This window comes from Barbus barbus, assembly GCF_936440315.1.
Source record: "Barbus barbus genome assembly, chromosome: 14".
Classification (NCBI taxonomy): domain Eukaryota; kingdom Metazoa; phylum Chordata; class Actinopteri; order Cypriniformes; family Cyprinidae; genus Barbus; species Barbus barbus.
The window spans coordinates 25,549,032-25,572,255 of NC_136742.1; the positions used below are offsets into that span (position 1 = coordinate 25,549,032).

Consider the following 23,224-nt stretch of genomic DNA (forward strand, 5'->3'; position numbering starts at 1 on the left):
ACACACATATTCTGTAAACAAACACTTTTATTTTGGATGCGATTAATCACGATTAATTGTTTGACAGGACTATTTTGTAATGATATTATGTTTTATTTTTTTGTTTGTTTGTTTTTCCAAAATAAAATCTACTGCAATATTTTTTGTGCCCTAATATTATAAAAAGATATCTTTGGTGTCCTCTGCTGGTTACATAAATCACTACCACTGGTCCACAGTCAAAAACTAAGCACAGGATTTATTGTAATTTTTCAACATAGCATAATGGCATTTTTTTATGTAGCTTACAACAGACAAAATGACACAAGATTTATGGCCAGGTAAAAAACGAAATCAAATAAAATCAAATGTAATTTTCTGATGGAAGCATGATGAAAAGATGAAAGAGAGGAAGAACAAGTCTCCACAATCATATTTTTTCACTGCCACCGACAACAGCAAAGAAATATCTGAGACAAGCACCAGATGACGTCCGAATGACATGACCACGGATGCTTGCAGCAATACATCAGACAGCTAACAATCCAATTTCAGCTCACGCAGGGCAACACTGACAGCAGTTACGCACAAAACAAAAGGCTTTTAAACAAAACTAGCAAATATAATGTACAATTCTGTATTTACAAGAAGAAAATATCATATTTCGTATTATTCAGCACTGTCTCTTATCCTCTGGCTAGAATGTTAACAATGCATATCTTTACAATACAAAACACAGAAGATGTGGTGTTGTACAAGGACAGACAAATATCGTAAGATAAAAAACTTTACTTACATCACCAAATGGAATGTATTTACTTTTTTGTGCAAAAAGAGACATTTTTGCCACTACATGTCAACATTCAGAGAAAAATGCAATTATGGAAAGTCTGAAACAAAATGTTCCTTTTTAAAATGGGAAAGCAGGTCACATCTGTTTTCATAAGACACACAAAACAGCCGGTCGTTAGGAAAATCATGACAGCGAGTCTTTGGGGAAAAAAGTCAAATTTGACAGTCAAAGGTAGGAAATGAACAATCGTTGATATTTGAAAAACACAATTTCAGATGAATTCCTGTGATATGAGCTGTTTCCCACTGGCCCACGTTCGAATGCCAATCATAGGTGGTCTCAATGTTGCATAGCACAGAGTGTAACAGTTGCTTGGTCAATGGGACAAGAGGAGAGGCAGGCCATGAGGTCAGATCACTGCCGAGTTATGAGCCCTCTGTCTTTGCCCCCTCTGTGGTTTCTTTAGGTGGGTCGGACAAGGACGAGCTCTCTCCGCCCTGTTCGCCATCATCTGCGGTGAGGCCAAAAATACTCATTAAATGCAATATTCGATGTGAATTTGTTCTTTTAGCAGACATGTTCAACCAAAGAAATTCAAACACAAGCAAATAATCACAACGAGCAGCATTAGCAGCGCCACATTAGGCAAATTCGAAAGAAATTCGTACAAGGAAAGTGGATGTTGATTTATACTGTCAAGCCACGAAAACACTAACCCCCGGTTTCACAGAAAAGACTTATGCCTAGGCCTAGACTAAAATGTAAATCTGAGCTGTTTCAACTGAAAGAAACTTGCACTGACTTATCTTAAAACATGTCCGTGCCTTTGTTTTGTCTTAAAATGCACACCAGTAATGTTTTTTTCTAAGGCATGTTTATAAAAATTACTTAAATGTCCTAATTAAACTATGGCCTAATCCTGTCTTAGGCTAAGCCCCGTCTATGAAAGTGGGCCTAAAAGTATTATAAGAATGGTTTATAGAATGGATGTAATAAATTTAGCTCTTTTCCTCACATAAAATTACAGTATAGCTTCAGAAGATTTGGAATTTATGTAGTTTTTCACTGATAATTTTAACTGTAGCTCTCAAATCCCATTTCTGCCCATGTTTTCTATGTCAGTTCATCACATGACATACTAGAAACAATGGCGTTCGGCATTAGTATAGTCAAAACTGCTGTGACACAAATAATATCACCATTTTTTTATTTAAACCAAGTGTAAATGAGATTTAAAAGCTCTAATTGAGAAGAAAAAAGGAACATTTTGTTTGTTCCTCACACAAAGCTACCATATAGCTTTAGAAGATTTGAAATATAGTGTATAAACCAGGGGTTTTAAAACTTTTTGATGACTGAATAATATTCAGTGTCTATTATTGGCTCTGTATATTTTTTCTAGCCAGCATAAAACACTTTTAGATACACTTTTAGGTACAAATCTGAAGAGAAACACAACATGTTGACTATAAAATAATTCTCATGATTTCTGATCAGTCCTTATAAGAGGAAACAATAAAATCTACAGAATTTGTTATTATTACTATTTTATTTATTTACACAATTTTTCTCTGAACTTTACTGCAGACCCCTAGCACTAGGGCTTTATTATAGTTTTATGTCATCCAATTTTATTTCATATGAGAGGAAGATCTAAATCTTTGAACTTGGCTAAAAATCTTATTGCTCTAATGTTTTTTTGTGCTAAAAGACAATTCCATTTTGTCGGACAATTATAAGAAAGGCCACTAGATGGTAGAAGAGGTAGTTGATTCAAGAGGACCTAGTTACAGAACAGCTTTCATGGCAAAGAAATTCTGGAAGGACACAAGGGTGAGGAAGTGATGGCATGATTTTCATTTTGGGTGAACTATCCCTTTAAGACACTAGCACATAAACAGTATTGCATATTATTATTATTTAAAACAGGATAATGTATGATGTGGAATAGGCAGCAGATGCAACACTGCTGAGAATCTCCAGCATCATCACAAATCACTCATGGAACATCATTTGCAGAGATCACATGCGATGCCTTTGAGGCTTATGGTAGAGCAGATCAAAAGTGTTTGACTGCAGGCAGTTATTGATGCACAGGAAGCTTCAGTCATGATCTGATCCTCAAAAGAAGACATTTTTTGAATTCATATTTATCAGAAGTGTATGTGTTGAATCAAGGTCATTGTCTAGGGGTTTAAATCGCTGATATCACTCTTTCTGACGTTTTTTTTAGTTTAATATTGATATACTGGACACATGTATCAACACGTGTCTTTGAAAATCACAGGTTTTCACCGGCTACCACAGCAACCATGACTAAGGAATGGCTTTCTGACAGCATCTGGCGGCAGTCTAACTTCCAGCCGACCCCCTGATGACAGCTCGATCACACAAAAGCACTTAAGCGTTGAGGAAAGTGTATATGTGATGAGAGAGTGCTCTTTTCTCTGTAGAAAAGCAACTTTTAAAGAGCGGTGCTTTTGTCAGTCACAGCTTAGTCTCATACTGGGGCGTGATTAGACTCCAACATCATAGCCCATTTTAGACATCAGAGGTCCACTGCGTAGATTAAATTAGCCTTGTTAACTTATGCACTGAACTAGTTTCAAGCCCTGTTAATTGCATAATTCCCTTGCATAAATTTGCAGTTTAATTACACTGCAGTATTTCATTCAGGTTATGTCCTTTTATGTATAATTTTAGGGGTGTACGATATTGACAAAAAAATAATATCTCAATATTTTCTGGGATTTTATCGATGATGATAATTAACGATATTTTGCTGAGTGTGTTATTGTGCTGGTACCTTAAGGACTGCCATGGACAGCTGACTCCTAAAGTTTTTGATATTCTGTGTGGTGGTCAGTTCACACTGATAGAAATTAATCTTTTCCAATAAGTTTAAACTGATTTTTACATTTTATGGGCATTTCTACCTTTATAAAGCCATTTTTCTAAAAGTGTGCTTTATCTTTGGAGTCAAATTCTTACATTTAATCAGTGAATTAGAATAATAAGACATTTGGGCTGTTACCAAGCAAATGACATCAGTATCAATAAAATTAATCTTTGCAATGTAGAGGAAACACAAAAGCTGCATCTGAAGTGGCATTTAGATGTATTTACTCACTACTGTTTAGTGAAGGACATGAATGCATTTAACCTGCAATTATGAATGCATAAAGATTTGTTTATATTAAATATAAAACGATGAATACTGATATTTGAAATTATTTGAATAATAAAATAAACTTTAAATGTGAAATTAAAACAGCAAGTCACTGTTAATAAGCGAGTCATTGCGACTGAACCGAATCATTTAAACGTTTGATTCACTCAGGAACGAAACACCTTCATGTTGCTCAGAGACACAAAACAGTGCTGTGACTGTGTTTGGAATTATTTTTGTTGTCGAAATAGAGCAAAAACAGGAAATATGGTGTCTAAAACGTAAGACTCTTTATTAACTTCTTGTTTTTTGAACTGTTGTAAAAAAAAAAATTTATATCGCATTTGTAATCAGTGTAATTCATGTGAAATTGATAAACTGGGCTATATGAAGTGTTATAAATATATAAATGTTCTGCCCCCATGTCTTGAATTTGTGATCATTCTAAATGTATTTTAATAGACTGAATCATGCAGTGAAAGAACACACTCTAAATGCGCACTCGCACTAGTCCAGACCCCACTCTGTAGGGGTGTTTTGAAAGGTTTTTGCAAAATACTCGATAATGTCAAATCGCACATCGTTAAAACAACAGTTACGATATTATCACAGAAGATATATGTTGCACACCCCTAATACTTTTAATTCAAATTGTATTTATTTTTCCTTTTTCTTTGCTTTTTCTATTATGTATTGCTCATTTTTTATTTTTTGCTTATGCATTGCTTAAATAATTTTAGATTTATATTCATATTTTCTCTCTTCGTTATGCATTTTAGAACATTTATTTTTTAAATGATAGATTTTGAAATATGTGATATAAATAAACTTGCCTTGCCCACAATTGCCAAAAGTCTATGTTATTTTCATTTTACATTATACATTACTGTTCAAAGGTTTCAGTCCATTATGCTCACTCAGGCAGCATTTATTTGATAAAAAATGCAGTAAAGGCAGTAATATTGTGAAATATCATAACTATTTAACTGTTTTATATTTGAATATAACAGTGCATATATATACTTTTTTTTTTGTTGAAACTGTGATACAATTTTTGTGTGTGTGTGTTTGGGATACATTGATTATTTGATGACACAAATCTTTTGTAACATTATAAATGTATTTACTGTCACTTCTGATCAGTTTAATGCACCCTTGCTGAAAAAAGTATTAATTTCTGCTGCTGATATCCAGTGAAATCCTATCCTTGTGAGCTGGTAGGGTTGGTTGCTTAAATTTTTATTAATTTGCATTATTTTTACTTATTTTTCCCATATTTCGCCTAGTCATGATGCTGATCTCGCAAGCACATACTTTTGATTATTGGCATATACATTGACACTAATGCACATATAACAAACCCAGCTGAACAAAAGACAAGATACAGTACCTCCTACTGAAAGCTCAGCTAGTTTATCAGGAAGGTCGGCAGCTCCAGGACCAGCCGTGGAACCTAGAATATCTGGCAATGCATTCCGCCGGCCAGTCCTGCTCGTGGCTGCAAAGTCAGAGACAACAGGTTCCACATCAGTCATCTCTGGTGGTCTTCATAGCATCATCTGAAACAAACCAAACAAAATGCACTCGATCAGTGACTGACATCTGAGGGTTAAACTAGAGAACTGTTTAACAGTTCTTTAGCAATTCTACACGATACAATACTATGTTAGCAGAACTCAAAAAAAAAATATTCAATTAAATAAACTCCAAGATTCAGTTTGTAGAACTTTAGATTTTGGTTTCATTTTACACAAGCAAACTTTAGATTGATAGATATGGTGGGGTTAGTTTTGGTTTCCTTATCAAATTCTGTGTGATTAATAAACAGAATACCACAACCAGCTGGGTCACAACTAGAGTTTAACATTTTCTAAAGAAAATGCTGTTCTTGGCAGAACTTTGAATACTGGGTTTGTTCTGCCCAAACATATTAATTGCGCTTAACTTAAAATATTGAGTTAAGTAAACCATTCAAATTTAAAGGGATACCTGACCAAAAATTATTAATTACTCACCCTCACCTCATGTCGTTCCAAACATGTAAGACCTTCGTTCACCTTCAAAACACAAATTAAGTTATTTTTGATCAAATCTGAGAGCTTTCTGACCCTTCATAGACAGCAGCGTAACGTTTAAGGCCCAGAAAGGTAGTAAGGACATTGTTAAAATAGTCCGCCTTGTTTGCAAGCAGAAGAAAATTCTGATTGGCTTCATCACCCTGTCTCCTCTCCACCAATAAGCTGGTGTGTGGTGGGCGTTCTTGCGCAATATGGCTGCCGTCGCATCATCCAGGTGGATGCTGCACATTGGTGGTGGTTGAGGAGATTCCCCCCTTCTATGTAAAGCGCTTTGAGTACCCAGAAAAGCGCCATATAAATGTAACAAATTATTATTATTATTATAAGAAAATATTGAAAAAAGTCGTTATTTTTGTTTTCTTTTTGCACAAAAAATATTCTCGTAGCTTTATAAAATTAAAGTTGAACCACTGATGTCACATGGACTATTTTAATGATGTCCTTACTACCTTTCTGGGCCTTAAACGTGGTAGTTGCATTGCTGTCTATGCAGGGTCAGAAAGCTCTCGGATTTCATCAAAAATATCTTCATTTGTGTTCCGAACATGAACAAAGGTCTTACAGGTTTGGAACAACTTGAGCGGGAGTAGTTAGTGACAGAATTTTCATTTTTGGGTGAACTATCCCTTTAATTGGTAGATATGATTAGGTTAGTTTTCAGTTTATTTTTCAAATTTTGTGTGATTAGTAATGCAGAATAACATAACCAGCTCGGACACAACTAGAGTTTTACGCTCTCTAATGAAAATGAAAGTTTTGCTTGCCATGCAAAACGATGATAGCTGTCCTCTATCATTGTTAAACAGTCAAGAGTACAAAAGGAGCAGCAGCGTCAAAATAAGTGGAGCTTTTTCTCTACTGCATCTCTAATGAGACTGTCCTCCTCTCCAGGGAGTGACTGAACCGAGTCGCTTACTCCTTATCTCCCCACACACCACCCACCCTGCTTACCTTCAGCCGCATGACAACATCTCTCATAATTTCCTCATTGCGTTGTCACTAAATGGCCTATTGGGGGATTGCGTTTCATATTTACCTTTCTCTACGCCTCATTCAGTCGAACACACTATGCACGGCAAGAATGTCTTTGAGGAATTTGTCCAGCGTCCCTTCTGGGATGTACACTGTGTCAAGGAGGATTGCAAATAACATTCACTGTGCGGGCAGTACAAGACAGAATTTCCAAACCGCTAGGCAATGCCTTCAATGAGCAGAAACGCTTGATTAGCCTTTAGTTATAAGTGATTAGTTATAAGCCTAAGTGATTCTTTAGTCTGAGCATCGTTGAATCAGATGTGACTGTACATATAACTCGCGGGGGAAAATTCACTAAAGGAAAGGACAGATGGGAATGTGGGAACAGATTGACTGATAAATTGCACCGTCAGCCGAACCAAAAAACCTTTTATTCTTATCCTAAGAAACAGATGGCTTTGCTTATCAGATAAAACATATGATTAAAAAAACAAACAAACAAAAAAAACAAAACGATGATATCTGGGTCAGTTAGTCCAATATCTTGATTCTATGAGCAACATCTTGATAACTAATCAATATCTTTATAAATTTTAAAATAATTTCACTGCATCTGACAGTATTTTTCCTTTCTCAGAAAAATCCATATCCTGCCCGGCTGAAACCATTACTACAAATTAGATGGCACCACAGCAGCTTAATCATAAAAATTTCCAATCGATTTTCATGCTTCACCGGTGCTAAATTTAATAGAATCAAAACATCACTTTTGCTAAAATTAGCTATTTATATTTATTTATATTTAGTTGGATTCAAGCTGGATTTACATATTCAATCTGACCAGCAGAGGGCATGCATTGCATCCATCAAAACTGAGTTTTCACATTTAAGAGGCTAAAAATGCCTTTTTGTTTTATGTAAAGTCATGGACTATCAAGGCTATTCTTGCCCCCTTAAACTGTAATGCCAATTCAAATTCCCTCAATCTGTTACATCAAGTGAAATGCAACCCAAAACAAAAGCGAATTGTATTCCTGAAAATTAATCAATATTATTTTCATAATATTAATATTATAGTATTTATTATTCATTTAAGTTTTGATAATTTTGTTATGTGTTTTGTTATTTTTATTCATTTTAGTTTTTTATATTTGATTTGAATTTGCTTGAATTTATTTTATTTTATTTTTAGTTTGTCATTTTAGTACTTCAGCTTAAACTTATTTCAGTTAGTTGTCAAGGCATTATTTCCAATTTTACTTCAAGTTTTTTCATTTAAGTTTTTCATTTAATATTTATATTTTATTTAATTATTTGTTACAGATGACAACACTGGATTAAATTGCATAATTGTTTAAGGTATAAAAAACTGTGGCAGAAATCACAAATTCATGTTTAAATTTGGTCAGTCGAGTTGAGTGTCATGTCGCTTTTTCGAAAATGGATAATCAAAATTACTGGAGGTAATGAGAAACTCATTGTTGCTAGGAAATGTGACAGACTTGAATGGCTTCAGTGCGTATTGTTTGGTCGCCTCTTGATGCAGAGATATGTGGGACACCAAATCATCAGAGACATCTGCTGCCACTGCATCAGCCCAATGTTACTGACTACAGGAAGGCTATACTGAAAGCATAGAGTGAATTAATAAATTATCATTTGTGCTAAATTAAGAAAAATCAATTCAAATTGATGTCAGCATGAAATTCAAATTGACCATATGCTTTCATTAAAAAAGTACTGGTCTTTTTTATGTCAGTGTTTTATTATCTTATCTAGGATACAACATTTAAACAAGATTTACTCAAAGCAAAATTGCATATGATTGCACATGAAGACTTATATTTTCATATATTATACAGTATCTCTACATAAATGTATTCTTCTTAATCCGCAAATGCATTGTTTTGAAGTATAAATCTAACTAAATGTAATGAGATTTATTTTTAAAACAAGAAAAACAACTACTTAAAGCTATAAAAAGTACTTAAATATATACAAAATACATTTAGTATCTCGATTAATTTATGTTGTTTTTATAGGATGTTTAGATATTTTTTTTCAGATAAGAAAAAAAACATTTTTGGTTGATGTCACCAAACGCCTTTATTTTTTCTCCTCTCCAATAACATTTCTCATGATAAATAAATCTATATGTAAAACAAGAAAAACAACAACTTGAAATATATAAAACTATACAAAAAGTATATGACTACTGTATTTTAAAATTGGGGTGAGAAAAGTCAATTAATTCATGCTGTTTTAAGGATGTCCGGAATTTTTTCTATACTGGAAAACAAGACAAAAATAAGAAATGATATTCCAAAGGGGGGAACAAATATTATATGTGAAAATAATGTCACCAAACCCTCTTTTTTTTCATGCTACCCCTCCAATAACCTGATTTTTCTCATTCCATTCAATCTGTATGTCAAATAATTTTTAAAATATTAATAAAACAATCTAAATTTAAAATTGTGTTTTATTCAGAAGTATGTAAAAAAAAGAAGCATTTTAAATACCATTCAACATTGGCTTTAAGCATACAAAAATCACCTTATTGTCACCTGTGACACTTAATTCTGCTCTGCCTCACTCAATCCTGGGATCAGACGCCAGTAAAATCGATGCATACTGTGACTCATAATGAAACTACAGTACAAAGGCTCCTCGTGTGTAAGTAAGCTCTGCGCACAATGCTCAGTGATGAGCCTCTATCAGTAATAGTCTGGCTGGAAACGACACTCTCACCACCAGGCCTCCACAGCAATGATCATTTATCTGGTTCCACACAAATGATGTCAGCTGGCTGGACCAGCCACTGCTGAACTAGACCACCACAAGATAACATCTCAGCATGCTGTTGATGGGGTTTGGGCACAATGTTGTTAAATTTTTTTTCACAGTTTTCGTTGACAAATATATCGTCTAAATGTAGTCAATATACTGTCATGTCTTTTCAGTCATTTTTACTTTGACTTATGTAAATGGTATAATTTAAGTCCACAAAGGGATGAAAACGTATCTGCAAACCAAACTTTAATCATCATTTAAAAAATAAAAAGTATGTAAAAATGTAATATTTTGCTAAAATAAAACATATTTAAAAGATTTATCAACAAAAAATAGCATAAAATTGAAAAACAATAACAATACAAACTTGAGTAAACTTACTGAATTCTTAACAACTGTTTAGAAGTTACTGTGAATTGTTCTTGCTTTAGAGATTTGCGATTTTTTTTGTGTTTTAGAGACTGTTTAGGATATTGTGTTACATGTAGCACATTTGTTATGCCAAAGGCACATTCAAAGTGTAAGTTAGGATATGTGGGCGAAATTCATTTGAAAATGTTTGCGTGATGGCAAAAAAGTTTCACAAACAGAATTTTGCTCAAGTTCAAGTTTTTCATAAAAATGTACCACAATGACCAACAGAAAGATGCTTGGTTTTGAATAGGACTTCTGTGTGAGTAGTGCTTTATACTTTATACTACTTTTTTAGGGGAAGTCGTGGCCTAATGGTTAGAGAGTCGGACTCGTAATCCAAAGGTTGCGGGTTCGAGTCTCGGGCCGGCAGGAATTGTAGGTGGGGGGAGTGAATGTCCAGCGCTCTCTCCACCCTCAATACCACGACTGAGGTGCCCTTGAGCAAGGCACCGAACCCCCCAACTGCTCCCCGGGCGCCGCAGCATAAATGGCTGCCCACTGCTCCGGGTGTGTGTTCACGGTGTGTGTGTGTGTTCACTGCTGTGTGTGTGCACTTTGGATGGGTTAAATGCAGAGCACGAATTCCGAGTATGGGACACCATACTTGGCAGTATGTATGTCACTTCACTTCACTACTTTACTAAGCTATTGGCAATGGAGCGTGAAATTGTCGCTAAAATATTGCTTATGTGACCATACGCTTAGATCACATTACTGAAATGTCACTAGCAAAATACCTGTAGGTCCCACTGCCTATTGTTTATAATGAAGCACTGCACACACAGAAATCACATTTAAAGCAGTTTTCGATGAATACACATGACCAGTATGAACTCATTGTGAAATCTGCAAGGAGAAATTTTTCGCTCTCAGGGAATTTCACATGAAATTACTAGATTTCCCTGGTGATAATTTGCCGAACAAAGGTAAATGTGAGCAGACATTATTTACTCATTCTGACTAGTGCGGTCATTAGTTCAAGTTCACTTGTGCATTCAGTTCATTCCCTGCACACATGCCATGTATAATATTATGTTTATGTTGTGGATATCGCTTTTTCAACTCAAGTGGGTCAATTGCCAATATTTCAAACTAAATTAATCAGTTCTGCAGCTAAACCTCTATGCTAACTCTTTCTGCATCCTAACAAAAAGGCAAACTGCAAGAAATCTCCCACTCAGCCAAATTTGCTCTGCTTCAGGACAATTCTCTCAGCTGGGAAGAGCTCTGCCACCTGAGCAACTTAGCAACCAGCACCAGAATGAGCAACAAGGGTGGCAGCTTGCTCTGTGAGGTTGAGCCCTCTCGTCAACCCCACAACAGATATTTGCGCCAAAAGCTGCGCATCTGCTACCCCGCACACCTGTGTGCATTTCTCTATAGGCATTTACCATGTTTACCAGTAGCAGTATAGTCCCACAGAGATGTCTGTGTCTGGTCAAAAAGTCCAAAACCATTTGTTTAGTCATGTACTGCAATAAAAACAGATGTGTTTTTATATATAATATAATAAAAATATACCAGCGCACAAAGATGCTTATATTCATCATGTACCCCAGATGTGAAGTTCATGCACAAAAATGTGCTAAATATAAACAGGTATTACTTTAAATGTCAGAACAAACAAGGTTAATCCAGTCTTAATCCATGTACAGCCCAGTAACAAGATTTAAAAAAGCCCTAACAGAAGGGCTGAGGTGTTTTTTCCATTTACTACTTTCCTTTCCGCACACTTACAGCTCATTTTCTGCCTAAGATATTCAATCTGTGCTTCAACTCAAAAAAATATAATGACATTCCCTCTCATGGACAACACTGCAAAGAGCATGAATTAAATAGAAAAACGTGACTGAAATAAAAAGCAAAAATGTTAAACACATGTGCAGTAAAGTTAAATCTCCTTGTATTATAAGGCCTATATTTAGCATGCATTTATATGGATAAGGTGGGCTGTTTTTACAAACATGAACATGAGGGATTATACATAAAGAAAAAAATGTTGTGGTGATGATTTGCTTTGATTTTTTTACAGGAATAATTTACTTGTAAATTAAACACCACATGTCGTTCCAAAACTGAATTACTTTCTCTCTTCTGTGGAACACGAAAGGTGAATTTGATAATCCTGACCACTATAATTACAAAAAAAAGCATAAATATCATAAAAGTAGTCGATATGACTCATGCACTATGTTGCAAGACTTCTACGATCACACGATAGCTTGTGTGTTTGACGTTTAAGAGATTATTCACTGAAATTCCTGGCAGTTTTAGGAACTCTTCATGAAGACTTTTTAAAATCATTTCAATTTGATCCACTTCACAAAACCAGTCACTTTAGGACAAATACCAGTCCATTATCCAGAATAATGTTTCCTCTTGTAATAAAGTCCATCCCCAACATCAAAATCCACCAATATATTTGTTTAGAACTGATTTAGACTTGTAAATGGTGTTTGTAAATCTGTGCATATTTCTCTCCTGCTTCAGACAAGACAACTTTTTCACTTGAGAAGGCAATGCTATGCATATAATATGATGAACTGGAGTTGTGTGGATTTCTTGTGGATTATTGTGATGTTTTTATCAGCTGTTTGGACTCTCATTCTGACGGCACCCATTCACTGCAGAGGATCCACTTGTGAGCAAAAAATGTAATGCTAAATTTCTACAGATCTGTTCTGAAAGAGAAACAAACTCACCTACATCTTGGATGGCCAATGAATCCTCTAACTAAATAGACTCTTATTTTGTATTGTACGTTATTCAAGCATGAGTTAATCACAGCATTTATCATAAAATCAAGAGCACTCAATGGCAAATAAGTATTCAACATCTTGCTTTGCCTAATGAAGCGCCACTTTAATACTACACTCTAAAGAAAATGCTGGGTTAAATACAACCCAATGCTGGGTAAATACTGGACAGAACACATCCTGGGTTGTTTTCAACCAACAGTTGGGTTAAATGTTTAACCCAACCTTCTGGGCAGTAATCCAACCGATGGGTCTAAACAAACCAAACGCTGGGTTTGTCCATATTTTACCCTGCGCCAGGTTGTATTTAACCCAGCATTTTTTCTGATTGCACATTAAAAGTGCATTAAGTTCACATTTAGAGGGTCTCTATAACAGTTATGAATATATATATATATATGTCAATAATTAAAATTAGACAGATTAACACTTAAGTCAGCTATTGAATATAAGCACAAAAAAACACAAACAAAAGTCTTATATTTATTGGACCAAATACCCAGGGCCTCTCTGGGCCTTTGTCCAGGCATACAGAACACGAATGGGAAAACAGAAGCTGGATTTTCCAAATAATCTCCGCTCTGAGGACCAAGGACAAGAGCCTGATCTCATCTTCCACTCAGCTTCTATTTGACCTTGACAGTCTGCAACAAAACAACCCAACCTTGTAGAGCATGACTTGACAAGAAGCAAAAGTAGCTGTCAGTGCCATTGTTGCAGTGACGGCAGCGGAAAATAAATAGCTTGTTCATGATTGGTCACACTAGGTTATGTAATAAAAGCATTGCTTTTGACGGCTCATGAGGACTGAACAAAACTGAGTCAGAGGAGCAGTTTGAGCAGGAAAGACTTCATGCATGTTATGCGCAGTCTCCCAGCACCTAACATTTAAAGGTCTTGTCTATTTACTACCTCATCTGTTCAACCTGGCTAATGATGCTAATGGCACAGTATCTGCCAATCAATACGAGTGAGAACAATGTGGCAGATGACCTACAACAGCATGGGCTTGTGTGATAAGCCGGTGAGAAAGCAGTTTGTCTGATTTGATGGTGCTGCATCGTGCGGAGGTGTTTATTTTAGTGGATTTTCCCTCTCTGGGATTCTGTAAGGTCAAGCGATGGAAGGACAGCTAGCAATTTATCAAGCGCAGTGATCTGAGGCTGACACTAAATCATAAATGTGTTGACTTGCTGGGTCTGGGAGGACTGTTAACATTTGCATTAGGAACACAAATGCATCACTCATAAAGTCATTTACATAAAGTTGTAACAATCTATGGTAAAATGTAATGTATTAACCAAATCCCTTAACAATGGTTCTTCTGTGTTTCTGCTTCACACTCAAAACACTTCTGAGAGCAAGATTTATGTATTTGAATTGCATATAAAACTTCCATCTAGTTGGAATACATAGTTTAACAAACTAATAAACTTAATGTGATGCATATTTGTCAGTCAAGGTACGAAATATCTCAGATTTCTTTTTTCTTATGAACTGATATTTTTAAAATGCATTAATCCAAATTAATTAGAATCAGCATGATCTGTTCATTGTGAAAAATGGTTAAAATATGGCTAGATGTGATACAAGAAATATTCAATTAGTCTGCAGGACCCAGATTTTATGCACATTCAAATATGACATTTCAAAACATGTCACATCGGGTTTGACACCCATGATGCTGAGTTGGTTTTCATGTATCCTGTAACTGATCATGACATGCATATTTACACATTTAAATCGTAACAGTTTAAATTTGTTTTTATAGAGAATTCTGTGTATGCATTTCTTTTAAGTTGCCTTATCATTGCTTTTCATTTTTAGAGATTGACATTAGCCATCAAGTGACAATTCAACAACGTATTTTTTTTTTACAAAAGTAAAAATGTTCTTAAAATCAAAACCTTGACATGCATTAGCATTTACGGTATAATAATCTGTTAATGGAAAACTGTGTGTTGAATTTTGTTGGTTTCATAATGTCTGCAGCCAATAATTCTCTGTGCGCAAAAAAAAAAAAAAAAAGTTTCCCATGATTTTTTTCCCATGCTGAAATATGAAATATTGCTGACATTTTCAATAATGCTTTTAGTAACTGTTTATATACAAAAAGCAACGTACAGTGCATTCAAGGCATTCATGGGGAAATAAACCCATGACCTTGCTGTTGCTAGCAACATTATTTTTAGCTATAGGAACATGGCTAAATGCTTTCTTTTTTAGATTTTTGTCTTTACTCTTTATAGGAAATTGGGAGTGTAGAGGAGAGAGTGGGGGAGTTAGATCAGGACATGACCTGACTCAAACCTAGGTCCCGTGAGCCAGAAGCTCTTACATCTCCTGACCATTATCACAGTGCTGACAAAATACAGTTTGATTTGTCACACAGCCCTTAACAACAAGCATTTTCTTCCCATGCGCCTTTTATTTGCTTGATTACGCATGATTATACAAACCATTTTTGTGAGAATCACTATCCTAGATGGTTAAAGGTACTGCAGATGCGCTAGAGAACATTACAAAAAAAGGACCATGTGCACATCTTATAACGAGAATTTTATAATGAAGCTGAAATGCTCAAAAGCTCTCAACTCCAAATGAACGTTATCAATATATGTCAAACCACTTTGAGACAACTGAAATCATCATTTATCCTGATTAATGAATTAGCAAAGCATGAACCAGCATTCCATCTTAATTACTCGCATTTACTGTATGCTACCATTCAAAATTTTAGGGTTGGTAAGATTTTTTTAATGTCTTTGAAATAAGTCTTTTATGCTGGACAAGGCTGCATACAGTATATTTGATCTAAAATACAGTAATATTGTGAAATATTATTACAATTAAAAATATCATTTTCTATCTTAATATATATTTCTATTCAATATATTTAAATTTATTCCTGAAATGTTGTGCAGCTTAATATTTTTTGTGGAAACCATGACACATTTTTGATGAATAAGAAGAGCATTTTTATGAAATAGAAATCTTTTGTAACATTATAAATGCCTTTACTGTCCCTTTTGATCAATTTAATGAGTCTTTGCTGAATATTGGTTTTAATTTCTTTCAAAAAATAAAATAAAATCTAACATGGGGTAACCAGGTCCATGGTTTCAGTTCACAGACCCGGGGTCAAATTATATGGATGAAGCCTCCCTTATCATAGGTCCCAGGATGAGGTTTGTGGTTGTCCTACTCCTAATGAAAGTCCTGGGCATAACCATCACTCATACAACCTTCAACAGCTAATAGAACATTGATTAGGGCATTTGTGTCAAACCCAGATAAATCTTAAAAAAGCTGCCTGACCTGCCTGACTTCTTACTGCGGTACTGTCATGACTGTGCGTTTCCGTTCTCAGGAGGCTTACATTGACACAGATAAGTGGATGAGCAGTGAATAGTAGGTCTGCAACACCACGTTCACTACAGAGACCTCACTATCCTGTTTCTACCCTGATGATAAATGCCACTTACTGTATGCTTCACACATGATGGTATATGGGTGTTTCCTGTCTGTATGACACAGAGTGTTTATCTTTTCAGTACAATGAGCGTGAATGGGATTTCAAGCCCCAGAATTGACAAGAAATGAATTATTAAACCAGCTCAAAGGTGATCCATATTAAATGTGTGCTATAATCCAAACCTTCTGAAGTCAAAGCTTTACGTGAGGAAAAGACCAAAATTTCAATCGTCTAAGTTGCTTCATTACTTTTCATTGTTAGACCTTGACATTTCCCTGACATTCACTTTGAATTGTATGGAATATGAGTCACAACTATCCTTTTTGTAATTTTACTTTTATTGTTTTCATTTTTTTTATGCAGTGATGCAATTTTGAAGCTTTGGAGCTGCTTCATTGCTGCCATATAGAATCTTGACAAACCAAGGTGTTTAACACAGTAGCATGAATGTTACTAAATCTCTTTTGTAACGGCTTACAATGCCTTAAAATGTTGTCTAGATAGGCAGCTCACTAGGTTTTGAAATTATTGTGAGGCTGCCTATATGGACTCAACTAATATCTTCCATCTTTGGACATACCAGAGGAGTGATCATAAAAAATACACATGATTCACACACTGTGAAATAACTCAGGTTTTGGAGCTGCTGGTTGTCGTGAATAATTAAAATGTTAGATTTTACACTGAATATCTGAATATATATAAAAGCCTGAGGTTCAAAACATCAATTAATTCATCCTATACAACAGCAGGACATTTTTTAAGGCCACATCTTATTACTTAACAGATTTATAAGCACATCTGAAAAATTGCTAATCTGGACCTCTTATGAAATGTAGCCTAATATTTGGCTGTGGAGAAGCTTTAGTTCCATGAATCATTACCCTTTTTCCACTGTTGTATTTATATGATGTTCCAAGGTATTTCATGGTAATTCCATGGTGATACTTTGGTGCCTCTCCCTGTTCATTCATTAGCTGTGTTTTTTATAGAAAATATCATGTAGTACAAATCTGATGACAAGCAGCAGATGCAGTTTAAACTTTAACACTGACAAACATAGAACACAGGTTTGATTTAAATTGATTTGTAGCCTAAATATTTGAATTCATCTGATGCTGTCTTCATCTGAATCTGTTTAAAACGAGTCCATTTAATTAAAAATGTGTGCTGTTTGAATGATTCAGGCTGATTCACTAAGCAAATTGTTGCATGAACTCAAAAAAGTGATTTGTTTTCTAAATTGCATTTAGTTCTACTTATAAACACCCAACAGAACAAGAACAAAACACAAGAGATTTGACATAATATTTGAACTTCTGTCATCGCTAGCTTACTGAAAAGCTGCAAGAATGAAAAACACTCCTCACAACTGAAACCTCACAAATGAGAAATTTAGCTTCCTTCACTATTTGTAGTGACAAAATTATTTAGTTCTTTTAAATTCTTTTTGGATCGAATCTCTCTGCAGGTTAAACGGGCCTATGGTAGATATATGGTTATGTCAGTATCACAAATCATATCACCAAACCTGACTGAATCAAAGACTGAATTAATTCTTATTATTGTACATTTAATAAATGCATGTCTACAAATCTAATACAACCCAGGAAGAGTGAAAAACAAAGGCAGTGAAGAAGAATGATTCCTTCACAAATTAAACACCACTGCTAGCGATGCTGGAAACCAGTTAAACACCACTCTGGCAGGCCAGCTAAGGGTTACTCAAAGCAAACATTTCTACAGAAGGAATCAAAGAGGATTTAATACCATACCACCGCACTACAACTATCAAACAGCATAACATATATAACATGGCTCCGAGCTTCCCCTTGTCACACATTTGTTATCTGCCGGCCTTTATTCCACCTCAGACCTTTGAAAATGATGTTTTGACTGCAGCATCTCTACATCTCAAATGCATCGAAATTCCCTTCCATTGTAAATGGTGTTATTATCAAGGTCTAAATAAAGAGCGGTCACTCGTTTGAATATTCCAACACCTTCACCGACACATCTGTGCATGTTGAACAAAGCCAATTAGCGCTGCATTACAGCGACATCTCCAGCCATACCCATAGATTTCAAAGCTGGTTACTGCATCACATCACATGTCTGGCCAAAAATAACACAAGCCAAGTCACATCCAATCATCTACAGGGAATAAGAAACAAACTTAGCAGCAGCAAATTGAAGATGAACTGTAGGTTAGCTGGACAACAAAGGTTTTAATCTCCACCTATTTATAGCAGATGTCAGCCGCTTGAGGGCAAAGCCCATTCGTGTGGGCTAGAACAAGGCACAGATTACATGCGATTCATCTTCTCACCTTTGAAAAGCAGACCTGCATAGCGCATCCCCAGGGAATGATTTTCCCATTGGCTATCTGCCTCCCCAAACAAAGATCGTGCTCAATGACGCAACATTGATGTGCACTGGATGCTGCTGTAATACCAAAGAAAGGCAAAGTGGCATAAATCAGATCTGACATTTTACAAATCTATATTTGGACTGATGATACAGAGCATCAAGAATTTAACTATATAACGCCATATTATTTATATGCTTTTACAAGCTAGTTGCAACCGAATCAGTTGGTTCATCTGTAAAATTGTATCAAATATATCAGAAATGGTGAGAAGTTTTCCAAATGTATTTCAATAAGACTGATTGAAGTGTTGATTGATGTGATTAGTGGTAATTTCCAAGACAAGAATCACTATTAGTATTCCTCATACATTTCACTAAGCACTGCTTGTGCTACAAACATGAATGATATCTCAAATTGCGCAGCTTGTGTGCTATTGCTTTGATATGTGAACTAATCTATTTGTTCTTTGATTTCTTTTTGCAAAACAATTTTCACGCATTTCAAGGGTTTGCTATAACCTCTCTGAACTGGCTTCAACCAACCATTTTGCTGACTCCAACATGTGCAATGCTTTCTACTGTATATGCGGTAACAAACCACAAGACAGCAAGAGCAATAAAGTAAATGGGCTCTCTTTCTTTCAAAGAACATCTAAGCGAATCTGCATCAGACAGATTTCACAAAAAGCAGCCTTCAATAAAATTAAATCAATTAGGGTAATTTATCTAAAGCTTTATTTAGCAAATCAATATATGCTACACTTAAATGCTCCTGCATTAAATTAGTCCATGCTAGCTATTCTTAAATGATTTTATTAGTCAGAGATAGAGGGCTCTCTGCTGTTACTTGGAAAAAATTTGAATGCCACTACTCCTATACAGTACAAAAACATCTTTGAAAGATTTATGGCAGACTGTATAGAAAATGGCATGAAAGGAGAGGAAGGCAAACTAACACTGATCAATAGCAATGCAGCCATAAGCAACTGAAGCCACAGAAGCTTGACCTTCAATCTAAAGCCCCTAAAAGTGTTCAATTAGAGGGGGAACACTATCAAATATCCTCATGCCTAATACGCACATTTATGCTCATCAATATGCTATTATGGATGCACAGTTACTTAGTTTGGCTATGATGGCTGCTAGATGTTCAACTAATATTATAATATATATAATATATATATATATATATATATTGACTAACAAGTGTAGTCAGTATGACTCTTATGAGCCATTTTTTGTTTTCTTCTAATGAAAGTGTAGTCTGAATTGTGAACAAATTATTCTTATGGAGTTGTTTCTTCAGTATAGTCCGAAATCAAACATACAGCCTACCGCTCAAAGCTTAAAGGCTTTGTGTGAGTTTTGCCAGTATTAATGCAGTGTGTTATCACATGGTTTGTTTGTTTAGTACACTTTTGTGGGCTGCATTTATGACACCTAATAAGATTGAAAAGACTGCATAAAATCTTTTGAATTATTTTAAATGTATTTTTAAAATAATTTTTGGTAATAAAATTGCATTTCTTTTTTTTTTTTCCTTTTTTTGCAAAAATTGTATTACTACTTTAGAATTATTAATGGCACACTCCATTATATTCCTATTCCTATTTATTTATTAATAGTAACAAAATGGTTATACCCAGCAACAGCAATCATTCCGGTGACATAAACGACAACATAATGCAAACAGGGCTTAGCATCAAAGGGTTTATGAATGTCAGATGCAAGACAGGCCTTTTAAGATGGCATTGATTGTATTTTACAACACTTCTCCGTGCACCTACAGCCTAGGCTTATGACACACATTGTGTGCCATGCATGAAGACATTGTGCTTTCATAAATAATTCATATCTGCGAGGGTTCCAGTGTAAGATCGATAAGAGCTCCTTGTGAATGTGACTCCTTACTCTCCCGTCACTGGCAATTTATCCAGCGCAAACACAGACACAGGCTTTATTTGACAGAAAGTGAGAGTTTTAAAGCTTCACAACATGCAACAATCTGTTTTATTTACTTGACATATGGTATGTACAGCTCAGAGCAGACAATAAAATGAGCTGCTGTCTTGGTGCAAGACATTTTGACAGTTAGCAAGGGAAGATGAAACTGAAAGCCAGGATATACCTTGGTCCCTAGATTGCTGCGGTGTATTTTTAGGTCCAATATGATGATGTGCTCAAATCCGGTGATTTAAGATAAGAGATAACAGTGAGACCTCTGGCCCTTTATAACCCTCTGGTGCCAGACTTTACACAGCCCTGCTACAGTCTATTGTAGAGCCTTGGATTAGGCCTTATCGCTAGAACACTGTGTGGTCTTTAACTCCTAACTGAAGGAGAAACACCACATGATGCACCCCATTTGGTGAGATGCATAAAAGCCCACATGTCGTTAGAAATGTGCGCCTCTGCAAACTACTGCTGATCCATCAGTGTCAACTTGATAATAAAGGGTTACAATAAAGGGTACTTAAAAAAACAAACTTCATTATATGTAATTTCTTCATTCAACCGACAAGTCAAAAAGAACAAGTCAACTTATAATTTACAGTGAAAAACCGTGATTTGACATGTCCAGAATTCTGACACTTCAAAATTTATATATAATTCATCTTTTTGGCAATTAGATGGCCACAAAATACAATAAAGTTTTGTTTAATTTGAAATTGTTCATTTAAATTTTTTTGTGCCACTAGCAGGTATCTAGCTAAATTGCAAAAACATTGATTGTTTTCATACAACCCATCTTTGTTAAACAGATAAACAGAGTCCAAAATGACTAAACAAAACATTGGAAGTTGTTTAAGTATTACAGTATAACAGTAAATGCCAGTATATGTAAAATGCAAAAAACTTACTGTTAAGTAATAACTATCTTTGATTGTTTGTGTTGCATGCTGCAATGCTTTTTATTGTTCGTTAACGGCAGAATATTTATGTAATGCATGCACCAATCAGTGATATGAATGGAGAGTTGAGCTCTCTTGGGATCTCGCCAGTAAAACACTAGAACAGAAGCTGTCATGCCTTTCACTAGAGCCTTGATGATACTCTGAGAGAGGCTGAAACAGAATGAATATCGGCTGTTAAAAGAGAAGAGAGCAAGAGAAAGAAGCTGTGCTGCTTCAAGGCCAAATTTTGATCTGCTGCATATTGTTGGCTTAAATGGGTTTAATCTTTTCAAATGTCTGCTCTAAAAGACTATAGAAAGGGCTTTGGGTTACAAATAAGCACCTGAACCTCCCAGTGCTTTGTAGTAATACTATGTTTCAGTTTACTCATTACAGTAATCTGTTTAGAATGTGTGTCACTTTAAAATGTATTGACTATAATCCTCCTCGAACTCCTGAGGCTAATTTTGAAATAACAAATAAATGCTGTATATGAAGTATATGGAAGTTTATTTTTAATTGTTTAAAATGTGCAATTCTTAAAAAACAACAACTGTGGGACTGTGAGATTACACATCGCACTTGGTGATTCCCTGGTGGAAAATAGAATTATGAGATATAAAGTCACAATTCAGATAAATTTTTTTCAGAATTGTGAGAAAAACTCTGAATCGTGAGATATAAACTCAGAAGTTTAAAATTGTGAGATAAAATGTTGGATTTTTTTTTTTATTCTGTGGCGGAAATAAGTTTAGAAGTGAAGTGAAGTGAAGTGACATTCAGCCAAGTATGGTGACCCATACTCGGAATTCGTGCTCTGCATTTAACCCATTTAACCCATCCAACGTGCACACACACAGCAGTGAACACACACACACCGTGAACACACACCCGGAGCAGTGGGCAGCCATTTATGCTGCGGCGCCCGGGGAGCAGTTGGGGGTTCGGTGCCTTGCTCAAGGGCACCTCAGTCGTGGTATTGAGGGTGGAGAGAGCGCTGGACATTCACTCCCCCCACCTACAATCCCTGCCGGCCCGAGACTCGAACCCGCAACCTTTGGATTACAAGTCCGACTCTCTAACCATTAGGCCACGACTTCCCCATAGAAACATAGAAGTGTGTAATTTTGAATGTCTTCAAACATTTTTCCAAAACACTCCCACTGCCTGCAATTGGTCAGTAAACAGATAGTCCAGTCTCCAAACTATTGTTGGTGTGGCTGGATTTCAATAGAGCAATGTTTTGACTTTATAGCGGCTTAAAATGCTTCCAATTAATCCAAATATTCAGAAACATTTATAAGATTATTCTAATGTTAAACATTGCATCAATGAATCTTGGAGCTGCATTTTACAGTTATTACAAAACTGCTTAATTTCATTACTTGCGATTTGATATAATTAAACTGTGTCTGGCTTATGATTTTCTAACTGCAGCATTTTGTTAAAAACCACAACTTTGCATGTTAAAATAGCCTAAAGAAATAAAACAACAAGTCTGGGCATCAAATCTGCTTTTTTTGTCTAA

General features: G+C 35.4%; 1 protein-coding gene across 1 annotated transcript in view; it reads right to left on the reverse strand.

The window, feature by feature from the left end:
• Positions 1 to 213: 213 nt before the first annotated feature.
• Positions 214 to 23,224, reverse strand: part of LOC306880235 (cAMP-dependent protein kinase inhibitor beta-like) — a 25,071-nt gene continuing 2,060 nt past the window's right edge. The window contains exons 2-3 of the mRNA XM_079433615.1: positions 5,332 to 5,500; positions 214 to 1,283 (exon numbers count right to left, since the gene is read on the reverse strand). Coding sequence (XP_079289741.1) covers positions 1,198 to 1,283; positions 5,332 to 5,476 — 231 coding nt within the window. The 5' untranslated portion in view covers positions 5,477 to 5,500 and the 3' untranslated portion in view covers positions 214 to 1,197. The remainder of the gene's footprint in view (positions 1,284 to 5,331; positions 5,501 to 23,224) is intronic.